At 40.9% G+C, this 15,918-nt stretch overlaps 1 protein-coding gene across 9 annotated transcripts in view; it reads left to right on the top strand.

Moving 5' to 3' along the window:
• CNOT10 (CCR4-NOT transcription complex subunit 10) overlaps nt 1-15,714 on the top strand; it is a 79,513-nt gene extending 63,799 nt beyond the window's left edge. For 3 of the 9 annotated variants that reach the window (XM_045089075.1, XM_045089074.1, XM_045089080.1), the window contains 6 exons: nt 6,333-6,446; nt 9,357-9,487; nt 10,536-10,592; nt 10,794-10,921; nt 14,118-14,193; nt 15,460-15,714. In XM_045089075.1, coding sequence (XP_044945010.1) covers nt 6,333-6,446; nt 9,357-9,487; nt 10,536-10,592; nt 10,794-10,921; nt 14,118-14,193; nt 15,460-15,611 — 658 coding nt within the window. In that variant the 3' untranslated portion in view covers nt 15,612-15,714. The remainder of the gene's footprint in view (nt 1-6,332; nt 6,447-9,356; nt 9,488-10,535; nt 10,593-10,793; nt 10,922-14,117; nt 14,194-15,459) is intronic. The other 6 variants (XM_045089077.1, XM_045089076.1, XM_045089079.1 and 3 more) reach the window with 4 other exon arrangements.
• The last annotated feature ends 204 nt before the right edge of the window (nt 15,715-15,918 follow it).

Here is a 15,918-nt window from a genome sequence, read left to right as displayed (position 1 = left end):
CTATTGAGGGTTTTTTTTTTAAGATTTTATTTATTTATTAGACAGAGATCACAAGTAGGCAGAGAGGCAGGCAGAGAGAGAGAGTGGAGGAAGCAGGCTCCCCGCCGAGCAGAGAGTCCGATGCGTGGCTCCTTCCCAGGACCCTGAGATCATGACCTGAGCCGAAGGCAGAGGCTTTAACCCACTGAGCCACCCAGGCACCCCAATTTTTTCATTTCAATTGAGGTTTAAAAAACAAAATTGAAGGAAAAGTTTTTCATTTTGATGTTCAACTTCCCTATTTCTTTTCCTTTTTGTTTTTAAGATTTATTTATTTTAGAGAATGTGAATGGGGGGACAGAGGGAGAGAAATCCTCAAGTAGACTCCTCAGTGAGCATGCAGCCCAACATGGGTCCAATCCCAGCACCCTGTGAGATCATGACCGGAGCTGAAATCAAGAGCCAAATAACTCAGCCACCTAGGCACCCCTTATTTTTTTCTTTTATTGACCATGCTTTTTGTGTCCCATCTAAGAGTCCTTCACCAAATTTAAGTTCATAAGGGTTTAACCCCTGTGTTTTCTTCTAAGAGTTTTATAGTTTTACCTGTTAGATGTAGGACTTTCATCTTTTTCAGTTAATTTTTATATACGATATAAAGTAAGAGGTCAACCTAATTCTTTCACATGCTGGTACCTTATTAACAGGAAAGAAGTAAGTTCATAGGCTTAGTCATATAGTAACATTTTGTTGTTGCACAGTGGTTTAATAACTGGCTTAGGTATGTACTGATTTTTACATGTTGCATATTGTAGGACATCTTCGTTATTCATTCTAAGATTGTGGTGTTAGCTGAACTTTTAATTTGTGAAATTAAAATGGAGCTGCTCTAGAACTTGCAAAAAAGTGTAACAGAATTGGAAAAGGGTAGGAAATAATTTGGGGGCCCACATAGCAAATGTCTGCATGGGAAATTAAAATCACAGCATATAGAATAAAAATTAAATTTCAGTTTGTCTTTTTTTTTTTTTAATAAGAGGCTCAAAAATGGATAAAAGGAAGTGTTTGGATCAAATTTAATTAAACCCATTTATTATAAGTATAAATTATAAAACTTTTAATTAATTCATTTAGAATTTTATATAACACTTAGTGAATGATTTCCCATTCAGTTAAAGGGGACCTCCCATGACCCAGTGTTTTTGTGAGAAGATAAATCAAACAAATTGTTGATGACTTAAGTATTATAGTCAGTTCTGGTGTACCTAAGGAATCCAGTTTCTTTTGGTTTTAGCTTAGTGGTTATATTATAGCTCGTAAGACATACCTAAAACAGAATTATGGCTAACAATCTTTTGAATCTCCTGTTGCTCTTACAGAGAGTGTGTGGTCCTGCAAAAATGTATCCACCTATAATCAATTCTACCAAAGAAGGAACCTGCACATGTGACATTTCCTTCACTCGTCAGTAGTGTTCATATTCGCAGGGTTCAAGTAATTCTTCCATGGTATACCATTGCTGTGGAAGCCCATGTGGCCACTGCTGACATTGGACAAATCCTTTAACCCCTATAGGTCTTAATTTTCTGTCAAATAATTGAATTGGGTCGGATGATATTTAGGTCCCTTCTGTATATAAAATGCTGTGTCTGTGACTTCCTGAATCTTATTTGCTGCCTAAGCTAGGACTGGGTACATTGAGTTGCTAGATTTGGTTGAAAAAACTTTTTTCAGCTTCTTTCTGTTGGGCTTCTATTTGTTTTGGATTTGGGGTGTGTTCGTGAGTATGCTGCTTTTTGTACAGAACTGTCACTAGAAAAGCAAAATGTTTACAAAACATGTACAGTAAAAAATGTTTGAATTTTCTTAAGATTTGAATGATGAGGGGCTCCTGGGTGGCTCAGTTGTTTGGCTTCTGCCTTGGATTCAAGTCATGGTCCCTGGGTCCTGAGATCAAGCCCTGCATCAGGCTCCCTGCTCAGCAAGGGAGTTTGCTTCTCCCTCTCCCCCGCATGTATTCCTTTTCTCGCTGAGTCTCTGTCAAATAAATAAATAAAATCTTAAAAAAAAGATTTGAAAATTGATAAGTTTAACACTTCGAAATTACTGTAGATAATGGAAATCGCTTGAAAGACTTTTTAAAGTAGGCTCCATGCCCGCTATAGGGCTCAAACTCACAACCCTGAGATCAAGAATCAAGAGCTCTACCAACTGAGCCAGCCAGGTGCCTGAATTTTCTTTTCTTTTTTTTTTTTTTAATAGTATAATCTAGTACCATATTCAGCTTGGAAGAAATAATTATTATTTTTAAGATTTTATTTATTCATTTGAGAGAGAGAGGGAAAAAAAGCAGGCTCCCTGCCTAGCCTCCCATTGTGGGGCTCAGTCCCAAGACCTTGGGACGATGATCTGAACTGAAGGCAGATGCCCAACCAACTGAGCCACCCAAGCACCTCCCCTGGTAGAAATTCTTGATTGGAATTTTTGGGCCAGTTTTTCAAACATATTTGCTGTAAGATTGCTTTATAAGTTTATTTTCCTTTTACACATTTTGACTGACTAGATTTGCCCCCATTTTAGCCTCTTTTAAAAAGGGTTAAACTATTTCAGACATTTGGTTTAGAGTCATTTAACTTACAGAATATGTGGCTTGGCAGATATTAATGCCCAGTCTTATTTGCCTTGCTGTAACTTGATGCTTTAAGGAAAGTCCCTACCCTCATTTCTTTCTTCTTTTTATTCTTTCCTTTCCGAGGGTTTGCATTCTGTGGACCTAGAGGAAGCTCCTCCCACATGTAGAGAAGAGAGTGTGGGGTTGTGTCAGATCCTCCATGGCGTGGGGCGGGTAGGGGGGTGGGAAGCTAGTGTGTCTCTTCCCTTGAGGTATAGTTCTTCCAGTCTGATGAACTGTCAAATCCACTGTGTGGTTGGTAAAGCAGATTGGACAGTGACTCGAGGAAATAGTGGGGTGGGGGTTGGGGGTTCAGTATTTAAGTAACAACTCTCTAAAATAAAGTGATTTCTCCAGGGGCTTAGTAGATTAGAGCTGTATGTGTTTCTAGTGTTACCACTCTGTAGGAATTGTGCAGAATGGAGTGTTGCTTCCTAGAGGAAAAGGAGGATGAGTGGGGATGATGAGCCATTGGGGTAGATTGTGAGGCATTAAGGGAAGAGGGGCCATAAATGTTAGTTTTAGTTTTGTTCAATGAAACTTGCTTAATCCTGACAGTTCTTAATCCAAATGCCAGCCACAGAGTTCTGCGTTGACATATTTAAGTATTTTTGAAAAGAAAGATTATTATTAGAATCTTCTACCCTGTTGTGATTTGATAGGATATCTTCTGGGGAAAGAGGTACAAGTTGAGGAAACCATATTTTTACTTGGTATATAACTGCAGTTTGGACTTCCTGGGCAGCAGAAACTGCCATCTTACATGACTGATTTCTAGACCCAAAGTGGGCTTGACAGTGGGCTGGAACAGTAATAGCCCCCTACTGTCGGGAGAGGCCAGGGCAGGCTTTTCCCAGCAAGCCTGCCTGAGGTGTGGCTATCCTAGATGCTAGGCCCTAGAGCATGCAGAATGACTCTCGTGTCTATGGGAGCTGGGAAGGAGGTGGCTTCGTTAGCAAGGCAGCCAGCCAACAAGACAAGTAGAGGTCTGGATGCCTGGAGCAGTAAGTCAAAAAATGTTGAAATCTGTGGTTTTCAGTGATTACCTATTAAACACCTACTGTGCAGATGATGAGGAATTGCTCTAGTTTTAGTGCAAGAAACAAAAGATGGTGGGCTTCTGCTTTTAAGGTGCTTATGTTTTGCCCTAGCCTTTGACCATGTCCCATTTGAAGATGGATATTATACTTTATGATTTTCATTCATATAGATCCTGAGCTGATGGTTTTCTTAGGCCTTTGGAGACCTAGGCCTTAGAAGTCCTTTTCTTCATAAGCAATACTATGTCTGGCTGATGAGTGAGTGTTTATTGCCATTTTAAAGTAGTACAAATAAGCCAAAAGAGGTAATTAAGTCACCCTAATCTCTCAACACAGAGCTAAGCACTGAGGAGCTTCTGCACAGAGGAGGTAACTAGCCAGTGCCTCCCTTCTTTGGGTCCTTGCTTTTTCCATCAGAGAGAAGATGCCCCCCCAACCCCCGCCGTCCCGCCAGGGGCTGTGGCCACAGGACAGCCTGGCTCATAAAGACGGCTATTGGAAATACAGGGATATTGACCATAAGCTTGTAAAAAAAAAATCCCTTTAAGGAGGACATGACTTGTTTGTACTTACTCTGTTCTGTGAACAGGGTTTAGATTTTAAATTACGTGATCAGTAAGAAAATTTAAACTTTGGAGGGATGCTTGGGTGGCTCAGTGGGTTGGGCGATTGCCTTGGGCTTGAGTCATGATCTCAGGGTCCTAGGATCAAGCCCCACATCAGGCTCCCTGCTCAGTGGGGAGTCTGCTTGTCCCTCTCCCTCTGCCCCTCCCCCTGCTTGTGTTCTTTTGCTTGCTGTGCTTAGCTCTCAAATAAAATCTTCTTTAAAAATTTAAACTTTGGGGTGCCTGGGTGGCTCAGTGGGTTAAGCCGCTGCCTTCAGCTCAGGTCATGATCTCAGGGTCCTGGGATCGAGTCCCGCATCGGGCCCTCTGCTCAGCGGGGAGCCTGCTTCCCTCTCTCTCTCTGCCTGCCTCTGCCTACTTGTGATCTCTCTCTGTAAAAATAAATAAATAAAATTTTTAAAAAAATTTAAACTTTGAGGTGCACCTGGGTGGCTCAGTGGGTTAAGCCTCTACCTTCGGTTCAGGTCATGATCTCAGGGTCCTGGGATCAATCCCCACATCAGGCTCTCTGCTCAGCAGGGAGCCTGCCTCCTCCTCTCTCTCTGCCTGCCTCTCTGCCTACTTGTGATCTCTGTCTGTCAAATAAATAAATAAATAAAATCTTAAAAAAAAATTCTTTTTAACTTTGAATTACATTCTGTTTTCTTTCCTTTTGTGAGGAGCTAAAGGGACTATTTTGCCTTTAGTGGGGTAATTTTCCAAGGTTCCAACAACCAGGACTCCTCCAGTGAAGAGGAAACAGCAGGCTATTTCTGGGTTTGCCCAGCTGCACTTTTAGAAAGGCCATTTCTAGTCAGGGGTTTCAGATTTTTAGAAAACTGCAGGGCCGTGGGGGTTGCATTCTTCCTTAAACTGAAATTACAACCCAAATGCACTTAATGATACACATATGTACTGTAATTTGTAAACATAACTCAAAAACCTTTATCTAAGTTGGGTCATTTGCAGTTGGCCGTTCAGACCTCATTTCTATTTGACAGCAGTTTATTTTAAGATTGCTTTTTGGAGCAGTTGTTTAGCATTCAAGTGATCTATTAGTGTCAAGTCTTTAGCTAGACCTGTTTTAAATGAGCTGCCTGTTAAGTAGAAAACCAAATAGAAATTTAGCTTCCCAACCCAACTTAGCAAAGTCAATGTAACTTAAATGTTCTTATCTTCACGTGTATTTATTCAGCCTAATTTCTTTCTTGAATATTCATTTAGGGTAATAGTACGTGTATGAATGAAATTCTTTTAGTTACTCTTGATACTGTTGCTTAGCAAGAACTATAAACTTCTTAATAGATTCAGAGAATAACACTTTACAGGAAGCTAAATGGATTTTTTAGTGTGTTAATTGTGTTTCTTAGTGAAACGAGTTTGAAAGAATAGTATCTGCTTCTGGAGCTTTATTTCTTTTTTTTTTTTTTTTTTTTTTTTTTTTTTTTTTTTTAAAGTTTTTATTTATTTATTTGACAGAGAGAGATCACAGTAGACAGAGTAGCAGGCAGAGAGAGAGAGAGAGAGAGAGAGAGGGAAGCAGGCTCCCTGCTGAGCAGAGAGCCCAATGCGGGACTTGATCCCAGGACCCCGAGATCATGACCCGAGCCGAAGGCAGCGGCTTAACCACTGAGCCACCCAGGCGCCCTGGAGCTTTATTTCTGTATATTAAATGTTCTATGGGAAATAAATTCTCACTAGGCCATTAACTACATTATTTTTTTACAGGCTAAATATTTTAACTCCTTTTGGTTATTTTGTTGAAGATGGGGGTCAGTTGGATGGAAGCTAAAGATGGTTTGGGTAGATAGCTACACTCTGCCTCAGATGGTAGTTTTATACATCATCCTAATTCTTACCATTACTATTTTTGCTTCCTCTCTTCTTTCCCAGTGTCCAGATTGTCACAGCTATAATTAGGGCGTTTTTCCAGATTGTCACAGCTATAATTAGGGCGTTTTTCCCTATTTAATTAACAAACGCGGCCATTGTCAATTTTGTAACTCAGGTTTTCAGCCCTTCTCTTTTGTGTTTCAGATGCTCCATACTTGCCTGTAGTGCTTACGTGGCTCTGGCTCTGGGTGATAACCTTATGGCTTTGAATCACGCAGATAAACTTCTTCAGCAGCCCAAGCTGTCAGGATCACTTAAGTAAGTGTGACTTCCCCTGCTCTGTCCCAGGGTCATTTTGTTTGGAGGTTTTCAGTTAGTTTGTGGTACATATTGCGGCTCTTTACTCCCCCAGTAGGATATATTATCTAGACAAAGCCAACTGACTGAAACATTAATTTGGTAGTTCTTTTCCCTTAACTGTATCTCAAGGATTAAGGGAAGTAGCATTTGCTGCACTGAGTATTAGTAGGCAGGAACTTTGCACTGTCTAGTGGCAGCTACAAGCCCTGACTGGAGCATATTTTCACAAAGGGGTCCCCAAAATAAGAGGAGTCCTCAGGAGGAAGACCAACAAAAAAAAGGAGCTTAGTCAGCATCATAAATCTCCAAGGAATGCAATTTAAATAGACATAAGAATTCTGACTACATGAGTTTTATTCAAACTCTTCAAATGCCTCTTTAGTATTAGTGTCATTGTCATTCTAAAATTAGCTAAATAGCGCCTCTTTCCTTCCATGGATATTGAGTGAGATGTAGCATTTTTTTAATCTTTGTATGATGCCATGCTAAAAATTTTATTCAAAGCCACAAATACTCTGCTTATTGTTAGGATAGTTGTTTTTTCATTCATCCTGTGGGTATATACCTATAATCTCCTTTTTGTGGTCTTTGTTTATAATGTACACTGCTTGCAATTGGGAAATCATACTCTGAGGAATAATTTTGTTGACGTTTATTTTTGTCTTTAAGAAGACTTACTACTTTATACAAGCATCTAAAATTAACACTGATTAAGGTTGTTTCAGGCCAGTGTTTCCCAAACATACGTTGTGTCTCCAAAAAAAAGGATAATTAAGAGAATATCCAGTAACTTAAGAGACTTTGCCATAATCAACTATAAGAAAGCCCCTGCCCTTTTTTGAGAAAGCCTTGTCTAACATTCAGGCCTGGAGGGATCCCGAGTTCTAGTTCAAGGCCATGGTGTTGCCTCTGAGGGCACCACCACCCAACTCGGTGAAGTAGCAGCCCAGAGCCGGTGCCGCTGCCCTCGCTGTTGCCACCGCCAGACTCGGCGCTTAGGCTGTGGTGCGTGTGCAGCCGTTATGAGAGCAGTGGCGGTTTGCTTTTCTTTTTTACAAAAATGAAACACAAATCTTCCCTGCTTTTTCAAATCCTTTGGTGGACATTGTGGTCATTGTTCTCAAATCCCAAGTAGATTCTTGGCATTTGGTGGAAGGTTTTAACTTTATCAACCTTTGAGGGATTGGCCAAGCTGTGTCTGGCGATTTCTGTTTTTAATTCTTGAGTTCTTTTTCTTTCCCAAGTATTGGCTTCTTAATTAATAACAAGGCCACTGTCTTCCCAGTAAAGACAAGCAGGTGATTTTGCATTTGGCAGCTCACATACCACAGCAGCTTTACCCCACAGCTTTTTGCTTTCTGTACACCTGGTCAAAGATTTCTTGTCTTTGGGTGTTATGAAGCATTTCATTTGGCTAAAAAAGGAAAATGTTTTTTAAGTGAATTCACAGAAGACGATTTGAAGTAGTTCTTTGAATTTATATGTTTGTGTTTTGTAGTGATAGATACTACTATCTAGATACTACTAGATAGTATCTACTAGATACTAATAGATACTACTTTAAATTTTTAAATTATACTTCAAAATAAAATTGAAGTTACTGATTTCTTTAAAAGTTGTCATTTCTGTTAGGGTATTTGGTAGAGAAGCAAAATGAAAGGTCATTGCAGCCCCTGGCAATTATAAGAAATTGCTTAATAAAGAGTTAAAGAACTCTTGAGTAGTTAATATGTGTAAATATCTAAAAAAGTTATATTGAAAAATGCCTAAAATTTGAGGACTCGAGATAATGGGGACAGATTCATTTGTGGGCAGACTAGGTAGAATAGGTGAGATGTAGCCGGCCATTTAAAAGGAGGAGTAGAGAGGTGGCTGACTGGCTCAGTTGGTAAAGCAAGCAATTGTTGATATCAGTTTTGTGATTTCAAGCCACATGTTGGGTGTAGAGATTACTTGAAAATGAAATCTTAAAAATTAAAGGAGGAGTTGACATTAACTTGTGGAGATGAGGCCAGGCTTGCCCAAGAAAGCCAGGCCCTGGGGCAGGTGTGCTCTGTCCAGGATACTGGATACTTGTGGAGATGAGGCCAGGCTTGCCCAAGAAAGCCAGGCCCTGGGGCAGGTGTGCTCTGTCCAGGATACTGGCTGGTAGGAGCAGAGCAATTTTTGAGGGGGTGGGAATCTTGACTGGACATAGAAAAGTGGCACCAAATTTGGAGAACTCTAAGTTGAAGAAAGTTCTGTTTGCAGGTAGGAAAAAGTCATTAAGGTTTTTCCATAAGGGTATAACATATCTAATCCAGTTTTAGTTTTGAAAAATCAATCAGGTGATCATAGAGAAAAACGACCTGTATTTAAAAGACTGGAAGAAGCAGGCTCTGATAAGCCAGGAGGATACGTATGTATCCTAGATGATTTGAAAAGCAGGAAACTTTGGGATAGAAAGTAAAGTTGATCTAACCCAAATCTCTCAGTCTCATTTGGCACTCTGATGTCTTTTGACTATTCCAGCAGCAGAGCCTGGAGGATTCATCCCTTGACCTGTCTCTTATTTTAGAACATCATTCCCTTCTTATGTTAATGTTATTTTCTGCGTAAATAGAATAGTAAATTTGCCAGTTCTGAACTTTTTTCTTAATTGATAATGTGTCATTTGTTCCAGCTTAGCTGATATAAAAATTATTTATTTTAAGATACTTTTATATAAAGAGATAAGATTTAAGTGGCCTTTAATTGATCCGTTTGTAAACTTCTACTTCAATTCAAAAATTTGAAATATGTGAAGCATGTATATACCAAATCTTGTTACACGTTGGGTGTTTTGTGATGACCTACTTCTCAGTTTGGAATCTGTTCTTTTCATCTTAGGTTTTTGGGCCATTTATATGCTGCAGAAGCCCTCATCTCTCTGGACAGAATATCTGATGCCATTACTCACTTGAACCCAGAGAATGTCACTGATGTTTCCTTAGGGATTTCTTCAAATGAGCAGGACCAAGGTTAGTGAGGACACACTTGATCAGAACTGGTCATCATTTCCACTGCCTTCTCGGATATGTGGAAATTTAAAGGGAAAGAAGTTTTAGGTTGGCTCTCTACATATTTGGCTGTACATATTTTGGCTGAATAGACCTAAGAGTTGATTATCACATGGTCTAAATGCTCACATTAGAGGGTCGCCTAGCTGGCTCAGTCAGAAGGGCAACTCTGATCTCAGGGTATGAGTTCAAACACCATGTTGCGTCTAGATATTACTTACCACCAAAAAAAAAAAAAAAAGACTTTTTTTTTTTTAAGATTTTTATTTATTTATTTGACAAAGAAATCACAAGTAGGTACATGTAGGCAGAGAGGCAGGCAGAGAGAGAGGGAGAAGCAGGCTCCCTGCTGAGCAGAGAGCCCAACATGGGGCTCGATCCCAAGACCCTGGGATCATGACCTGAACCAAAGGCAGAAGCTTAACCCACTGAGCCACCCAGGCGCCCCCCCCCTTTAAAGATTTTTATTTATTCAGAGAGAGACAGCAAGAGAGAGTGAGAGCACAAGCCAGATTGAGGGGCAGAGGGAGAAGCAGCCTCACCATTGAGCAGGGAGGCTGATGCGGGGCCCAATCCCAGGACTCTGGGATCATGACCTGTGCTGAAGGCAGACATCCAACTGACTGAGCCACCCAGCTGCCCCAAGAAAGACTATTTTAAAGAAATAAATAAATTCTCACTTTTGAAAGGCTGGTAGTAGAAAAATTTGTTTTGATTCTCATACTGTATTTTTCTCCTTAAAGGGATTCTGCAGTCCAGGGGAAAGTAGAAATAAGCATTCAAAAGTCAGTTGTAAATCATGCCTAAGTTTTTAAGAAAGTGAGACTGGTATTTACTTTATTCAAGATTATTACGCAGGAATGGGGTGGTGGTGGGTATCTTCTAATATAACCTCCACAATATGAAAAGTAAACACTATAATGTGACAGATTGCTTTGATACCAGATTTTTCATTTCATAAACAAAATTAGGTTTCTAGAAAATATACTCTGTTGTCCTTCCCCCTCAGGTTTATTTTCATGTTTTGTAGGATCAGACAAAGGTGAAAATGAAGCAATGGAATCCAGTGAGTAAGAAGTTCTGTAAATACTTAAAGTAGCCTGGCTTGCATCCCAAAGATGTAGACTCAAGCCTTCTGTGCCCTTCATTTGTCAGCCTAAGAAGCAGCGCTGTGCTTTAGTCTGAGCAGTTGCTGGGGTGGTAGTTTGGGTTGCCCCCTTGTTCTTGACCCAGCCTCTTCACCAGGGTCCACACTCTTTTTCCCCAGCTGGGAAGCGGGCCCCTCAGTGCTACCCCAGTTCGGTCACCTCTGCCAGGACGGTGATGCTGTTTAATCTTGGCAGCGCCTACTGCTTGAGGAGCGAATACGACAAAGCCCGGAAGTGTCTCCACCAGGTGAGGCTGGAGGTGGTGGGGCCACGCCCTCTTGTAAAGCAAGGGTTTGGAGTTTCTGGGTTTTGTTATTTTGTTTGGGGCTCTGGTCAATTTGTTAAAAATCGGAGTATTACTTTCCCAAGCTTAAAAATATTCTTATAAGGTAAACAACTGATCAGCTATTACAAGTGAACCTAGGCACTTAATGGAGGGTTTTTCCCAATGGTTTTAATAAATAAAATTTCAGAAGATTGGAGGGGTGTCTGGGTGGCTCAGTGGGTTAAGTCTCTGCCTTCGGCTCAGGTCATGGTCTCAGGATCCTGGGATTGAGCCCTACGTTGGGCTCTCTGCTCAACAGGAAGCCTGCTTCCCCCTCTCTCTTCCTGCCTCTTTGCCTACTTGTGATCTCTCTCTCTGTGTCAAATAAATAAATACAATCTTTAAAAAAAAAAAAAAAGCAGATTGGAAACTATCTAAATGAGGGATCACTTAAATAATAGTGCATCCATACAGCTGAACACACTGCAGCTATAAACTCTGTGTACTAAAATGATATCTAAGACCTACTAAGTGAAAGACCAAGATTTAAAACAGTTGCTTTATAATTGTGTATGTGCATATGAGAGCTCTGGAAGGACATACGAGAAACCAGCAATATTGGTTATGGGGTAGCAGGATAAGTACTGTGTTGCTGGAGCACTAGAACAGGAAACCTAAGAAGAAAGCTGGTGCCAAAGAAATTCCACATACACTAAGTGAACTGACTGGCTAAATATGACTAAAATATGCCTCTGAATTCTACCACTGAAATGATGCTTCATCAGTAGGTCTCAGGGAAGATTCTGATTGAGCGTCTTTAGGTTTCTTGGCCATCCCTGGACCAGTCATGGACATGGACCCTTACCTGCAGTAGGGGACCTGGTGGCCAGGTTTCATCAGTAGCAATTTCAGAGGCTGTATCACAGACTCGGAAAGAGATATTAATTCAGCAAGCATATGAGCACTTCTTGGTAAGCCATGGGAATGAGACAGTAAAAATAGGTAGGCATGATGCAAACCTGCCTATAAAGGGAATTACAAGGTCGGAGGTTATGCAGAATTTTAAGACTTTAATATGGAAGTTGTAATATGTGCCAAATTGTATAATCGCCAGCAGCTCAATTGTATAATCACCAGCAGCACAGGAGAGAGTCAACATCCCGATGCTTTTCAGAGTAGCGGAAATTGAAATTAAAGCTATTCTCAAGAGATTTGTTGGCTTCTGGAAATGTTATTCCTCTGAAGACCATCTTGTCATGTAGAGCCGTGAAAAATCTTACCATGTGGAAAATAACCACTGGTGATACTTAGTTAACTTAGTGGCATCTGTTTGGCACTTCTGATCCAAAATCAGAAATGTAAGTGGTCGACTATCCGGGGAAACATATTTGCTATTATCTCACAAGTTGAGTCATACACTTGATTGGGAAGGAGTTGACTACAGCCAGCAGGACTTCCGATCTAATGTTGCAGTTAGCATGATCTAGCTCAGGTTCTCGTACAGCAGGTGGCCATGGAGGCTGCCACTCTGGGAGAGACAGATGGGTTCAGGCCTGGCTCAGGGTCTGCAGGGGGTTTTGTTTTGATCCCTTGGTTTTTAGGTTAATCCAGTGGCTGGATCTTTGTTAATTGGGAGGCCCACCCTGCCTGGGAGGACAAGACAGTGATGTGAAGAGTTGGAAAGGGCTCCATGGAGATATTTCTGAGGTTGCCTGCCCGCCACTAGCCATTCTGAACAGCTAGTCTCATAAAGTTGCTGTTGTGAATTTTTGTGTTTTAGAGAAAGCTGCAGACTGTGGTCAGTGCAAAGAACAATAAGTGACCTGTGTTAACCAGCCACTTGGAGGCAGAATGGAGATTTTAATACCCAAAAATGTTGTAGATTATCTTGCCTGTATGAAGCTTGGCCTAGAAGTGTAAAAATCTCATTTTCTGAACTGAGTTCAGAAACTGTGATGTGGTGAGAGGAATAAAAGCCTCCTTCCTTCGTTCATGAAGAACTTAGGGTGTGCCATGGACGAGAGAGTCTCTGCTCATTCGAGATCTCTCCTGAGGCTGCCAGGAACTGACCTTGTGCAAGCTTCTGGCCCCCCAGACATCTCCCATCTTCACAGCTCAGCCTACTAGGCCTTTCTCCCCACTTTCTTCTTACCCAGTATCCACCCTGCAAGGACTGAGGCAGGTCCCCCATGCCCTGAAGCTCTCCATTCAAAAGAAACATTTTTCTCACAGTGTATTCACTCTGTTCTCTCCCTAGCATTTGGGTAAATTTGTATGGATTATTATTAGTTGTGTGCATGCCTGTTTATTATCAAAATGAGACCCTGTCTTACCCACACTTCTCTGGTCAGTAAATGTTTATACAAGTATACTTTCTGATAAGATGAAGGGAAGAAGCAGAGCATCCTGGAAACCAGACCACCTGAAACTGGATGGGGGAATACAAGTCGATAGTACGGTGTGAGGAAAAGACTGCCGCCCAAAGAAGCCCAGACTGAGGGAAAAAGATTGACCAGAGCAGGCCAGGCTTCCTTTCTCAGGGCTAGGTCAGAGAGAGACTGCTAACTGGAAAAGTGACTCTCAGATCCAGGAAAGAATAGCATGCTGCTTAAACAGTTAAATTATTTTATTTGACAATATTGTCCTTAAAAATGGGGACATTGAACATGCTCAGTGGTTATTTTTTTTTCTATTACCAATTTCTTAAATTTGAATTCTTATTGCTGACATTGAGAACTTGGGACCTACAATACTGAGTTGTTACTTAGGCAAACAAATGGACATGCAGATTTGAATGTAAATGCAACCATGTCTGTGGTGAATAGCCACCAACAGACCTGGACCAATGACTAGAGTGCACAATCAGGAGTATCTGGTCACCCATCTCAAAGCCAAATAGAGCCAAGACATGGAAGAAGAATCCCAAGTAGGTAAAAAGCTTTCCTCTATAAAAATTCATTTTGGTAAAGGAAAATAGTGAATCCTTTAATGAAAAATTATATGTCTGGTTTAGTCTGTGGGGATGAGATCATAGCTGAGGGACATATGAATGGAATGAGAGTAGTTGCTAGTACGTCACGTGGGAATGAGCAGGCTTCCTCCCCACCCCCAGCATTACTTGGAGTTTGTGTCCTAAGCTGTTGATTTTTCATGGGTATCTTTTTTGTTTTGAGCAAAGGCGGCTTCGATGATACATCCTAAAGAGGTGCCCCCTGAAGCCATCTTACTGGCAGTCTACCTTGAACTGCAAAATGGTAAGTAATTCTTCTCTCTAGTTAGGACTGTATCCCTTCAGAGATGGCTGGCTCAGTTGGAGGAGCGTGCAATCTTGATCTTGGGGTTGTGAGTTTGAGGCCCACGTTGAGTATAGAGTTTACTTAAATAGAAGTTTAATTTAAAAAGACCATATCCCTTCAAAGAGCCCAGGGTTTTGGGTGTCTGATTTATCTCTTCAAATTTGATATCACCCATCAAGTTCTTCTGGAAAAAAAACATAGCTAGGGAGTTTTTGGTGTCTTAAAAATTCCTGCTTTTTATGATTTAACCATATTTCCTTTTATCTGTGAAAATGCAGGAAAGCATAACTTCTGACAATTATAAGTAATCTCTACTAATTAACCTTTCTCTTAGGCTGCCAAATTACTTGCATTGAGAACATGAGTCAGAATGCCAGTTGCTAAGAGTTATACACTGTAATATTTTGAACATAGATGTCATTAATGAATTTTAGAGTAAACCAGTTCTTGCTAACAGTTATCCAAACCTAAACCCAGGTCATACCTCTCAGGCACATATAACTTTTAAGGACGGGGCTTCTGAGAAAAGACTGTGAGCCCTGTGTAACAGACAGCATGAAGTAGAGAAGAGATATGAATGGAAGAAATTAAACAGAAACAGTAAGAGTTCTAAGTCATGCCTCCTTTTGACCATGGGAATCCTTACATGGTTCCCTCTTTTGAGAGCTTGTTTATAGCATTAAGTGCTTGGCACCCACCTGGCCTTGGCCTCCTGAAAAAAGTGTGATTGGGGTTAGTGCATTGGTCCTAGTGGCCTTCTTCCATGCAAGCTGGGTTATACCTTAGAAAAACCTTAGGGCTTTTAATAATCCCTTTGCCCACAGGTGCCTGGGTGGCTCAGTGGGTTAAGCCGCTGCCTTCGGCTCAGGTCATGATCTCAGGGTCCTGGGATGGAGTTCCGCATCGTGCTCTCTGCTAAGCAGGGAGTTTGCTTCTCTCTCTCTGCCTGCCTCTCTGTCTACTTGTGATCTCTCTCTGTCAAATAAATAAATAAAATCTTTAAAACAAACAAAAAAAAAATCCCTTTGCCCAGGTCACACCCACAGTCTCTTAAATCAGAATTTCTGGGGATGGGATGGAGACATGGGGGGCCCCAGTGTACAGCAAATGTTGCAGACCACTGCTCTCCCAGACCATCTTTTAGTTCCTTTGCATGATGTTAATGGCATGCTTTTTACATGGTGGTATTGTTTATGCTTTTTTTAATGGTAAGTGTTTTTGTAGGTAATACCCAGCTGGCCTTACAGATCATCAAAAGGAATCAGCTGCTCCCTGCAGTGAAAACACTGTCTGAGATGAGAAAGAAGCCAGTGTTCCAGCCTGTCCACCCGATCCAGCCCATCCAAATGCCAGCTTTCACTGCACAGAGAAAGTGACATTTTTGCTCTTGGAAAACTGTTACTTGAGACCCAGGGGAGTATTTATGGGCCTTTTTAGGTGTATCACAGCAAAATGAATAAAAGCAAATGGTGAAAGGTGCTAGTTTTGGACACAATTTTGAAATGATTCTAATCCCTGGCTTTTTGGGTTTTTTGTTTGTTTGTTTTGTTTTTGCCAGAAGCTTACTTAAAATTAAGGATTCACAAACTCATTTTCATCTGTTTTTCTTTAATCTTACATTTTGCGCCATTATGTGATGTATCCATGTCATAGGCAATTAAAACATGGTCTTATCAAAAGAGT

This window comes from Mustela putorius, unplaced genomic scaffold, assembly GCF_011764305.1.
Source record: "Mustela putorius furo isolate JIRA1106 unplaced genomic scaffold, ASM1176430v1.1 tig00003834_pilon_pilon_pilon, whole genome shotgun sequence".
In the NCBI taxonomy this organism is placed as follows: Eukaryota; Metazoa; Chordata; class Mammalia; order Carnivora; family Mustelidae; genus Mustela; species Mustela putorius.
This window is presented reverse-complemented; position numbering and strand designations above follow the sequence as displayed.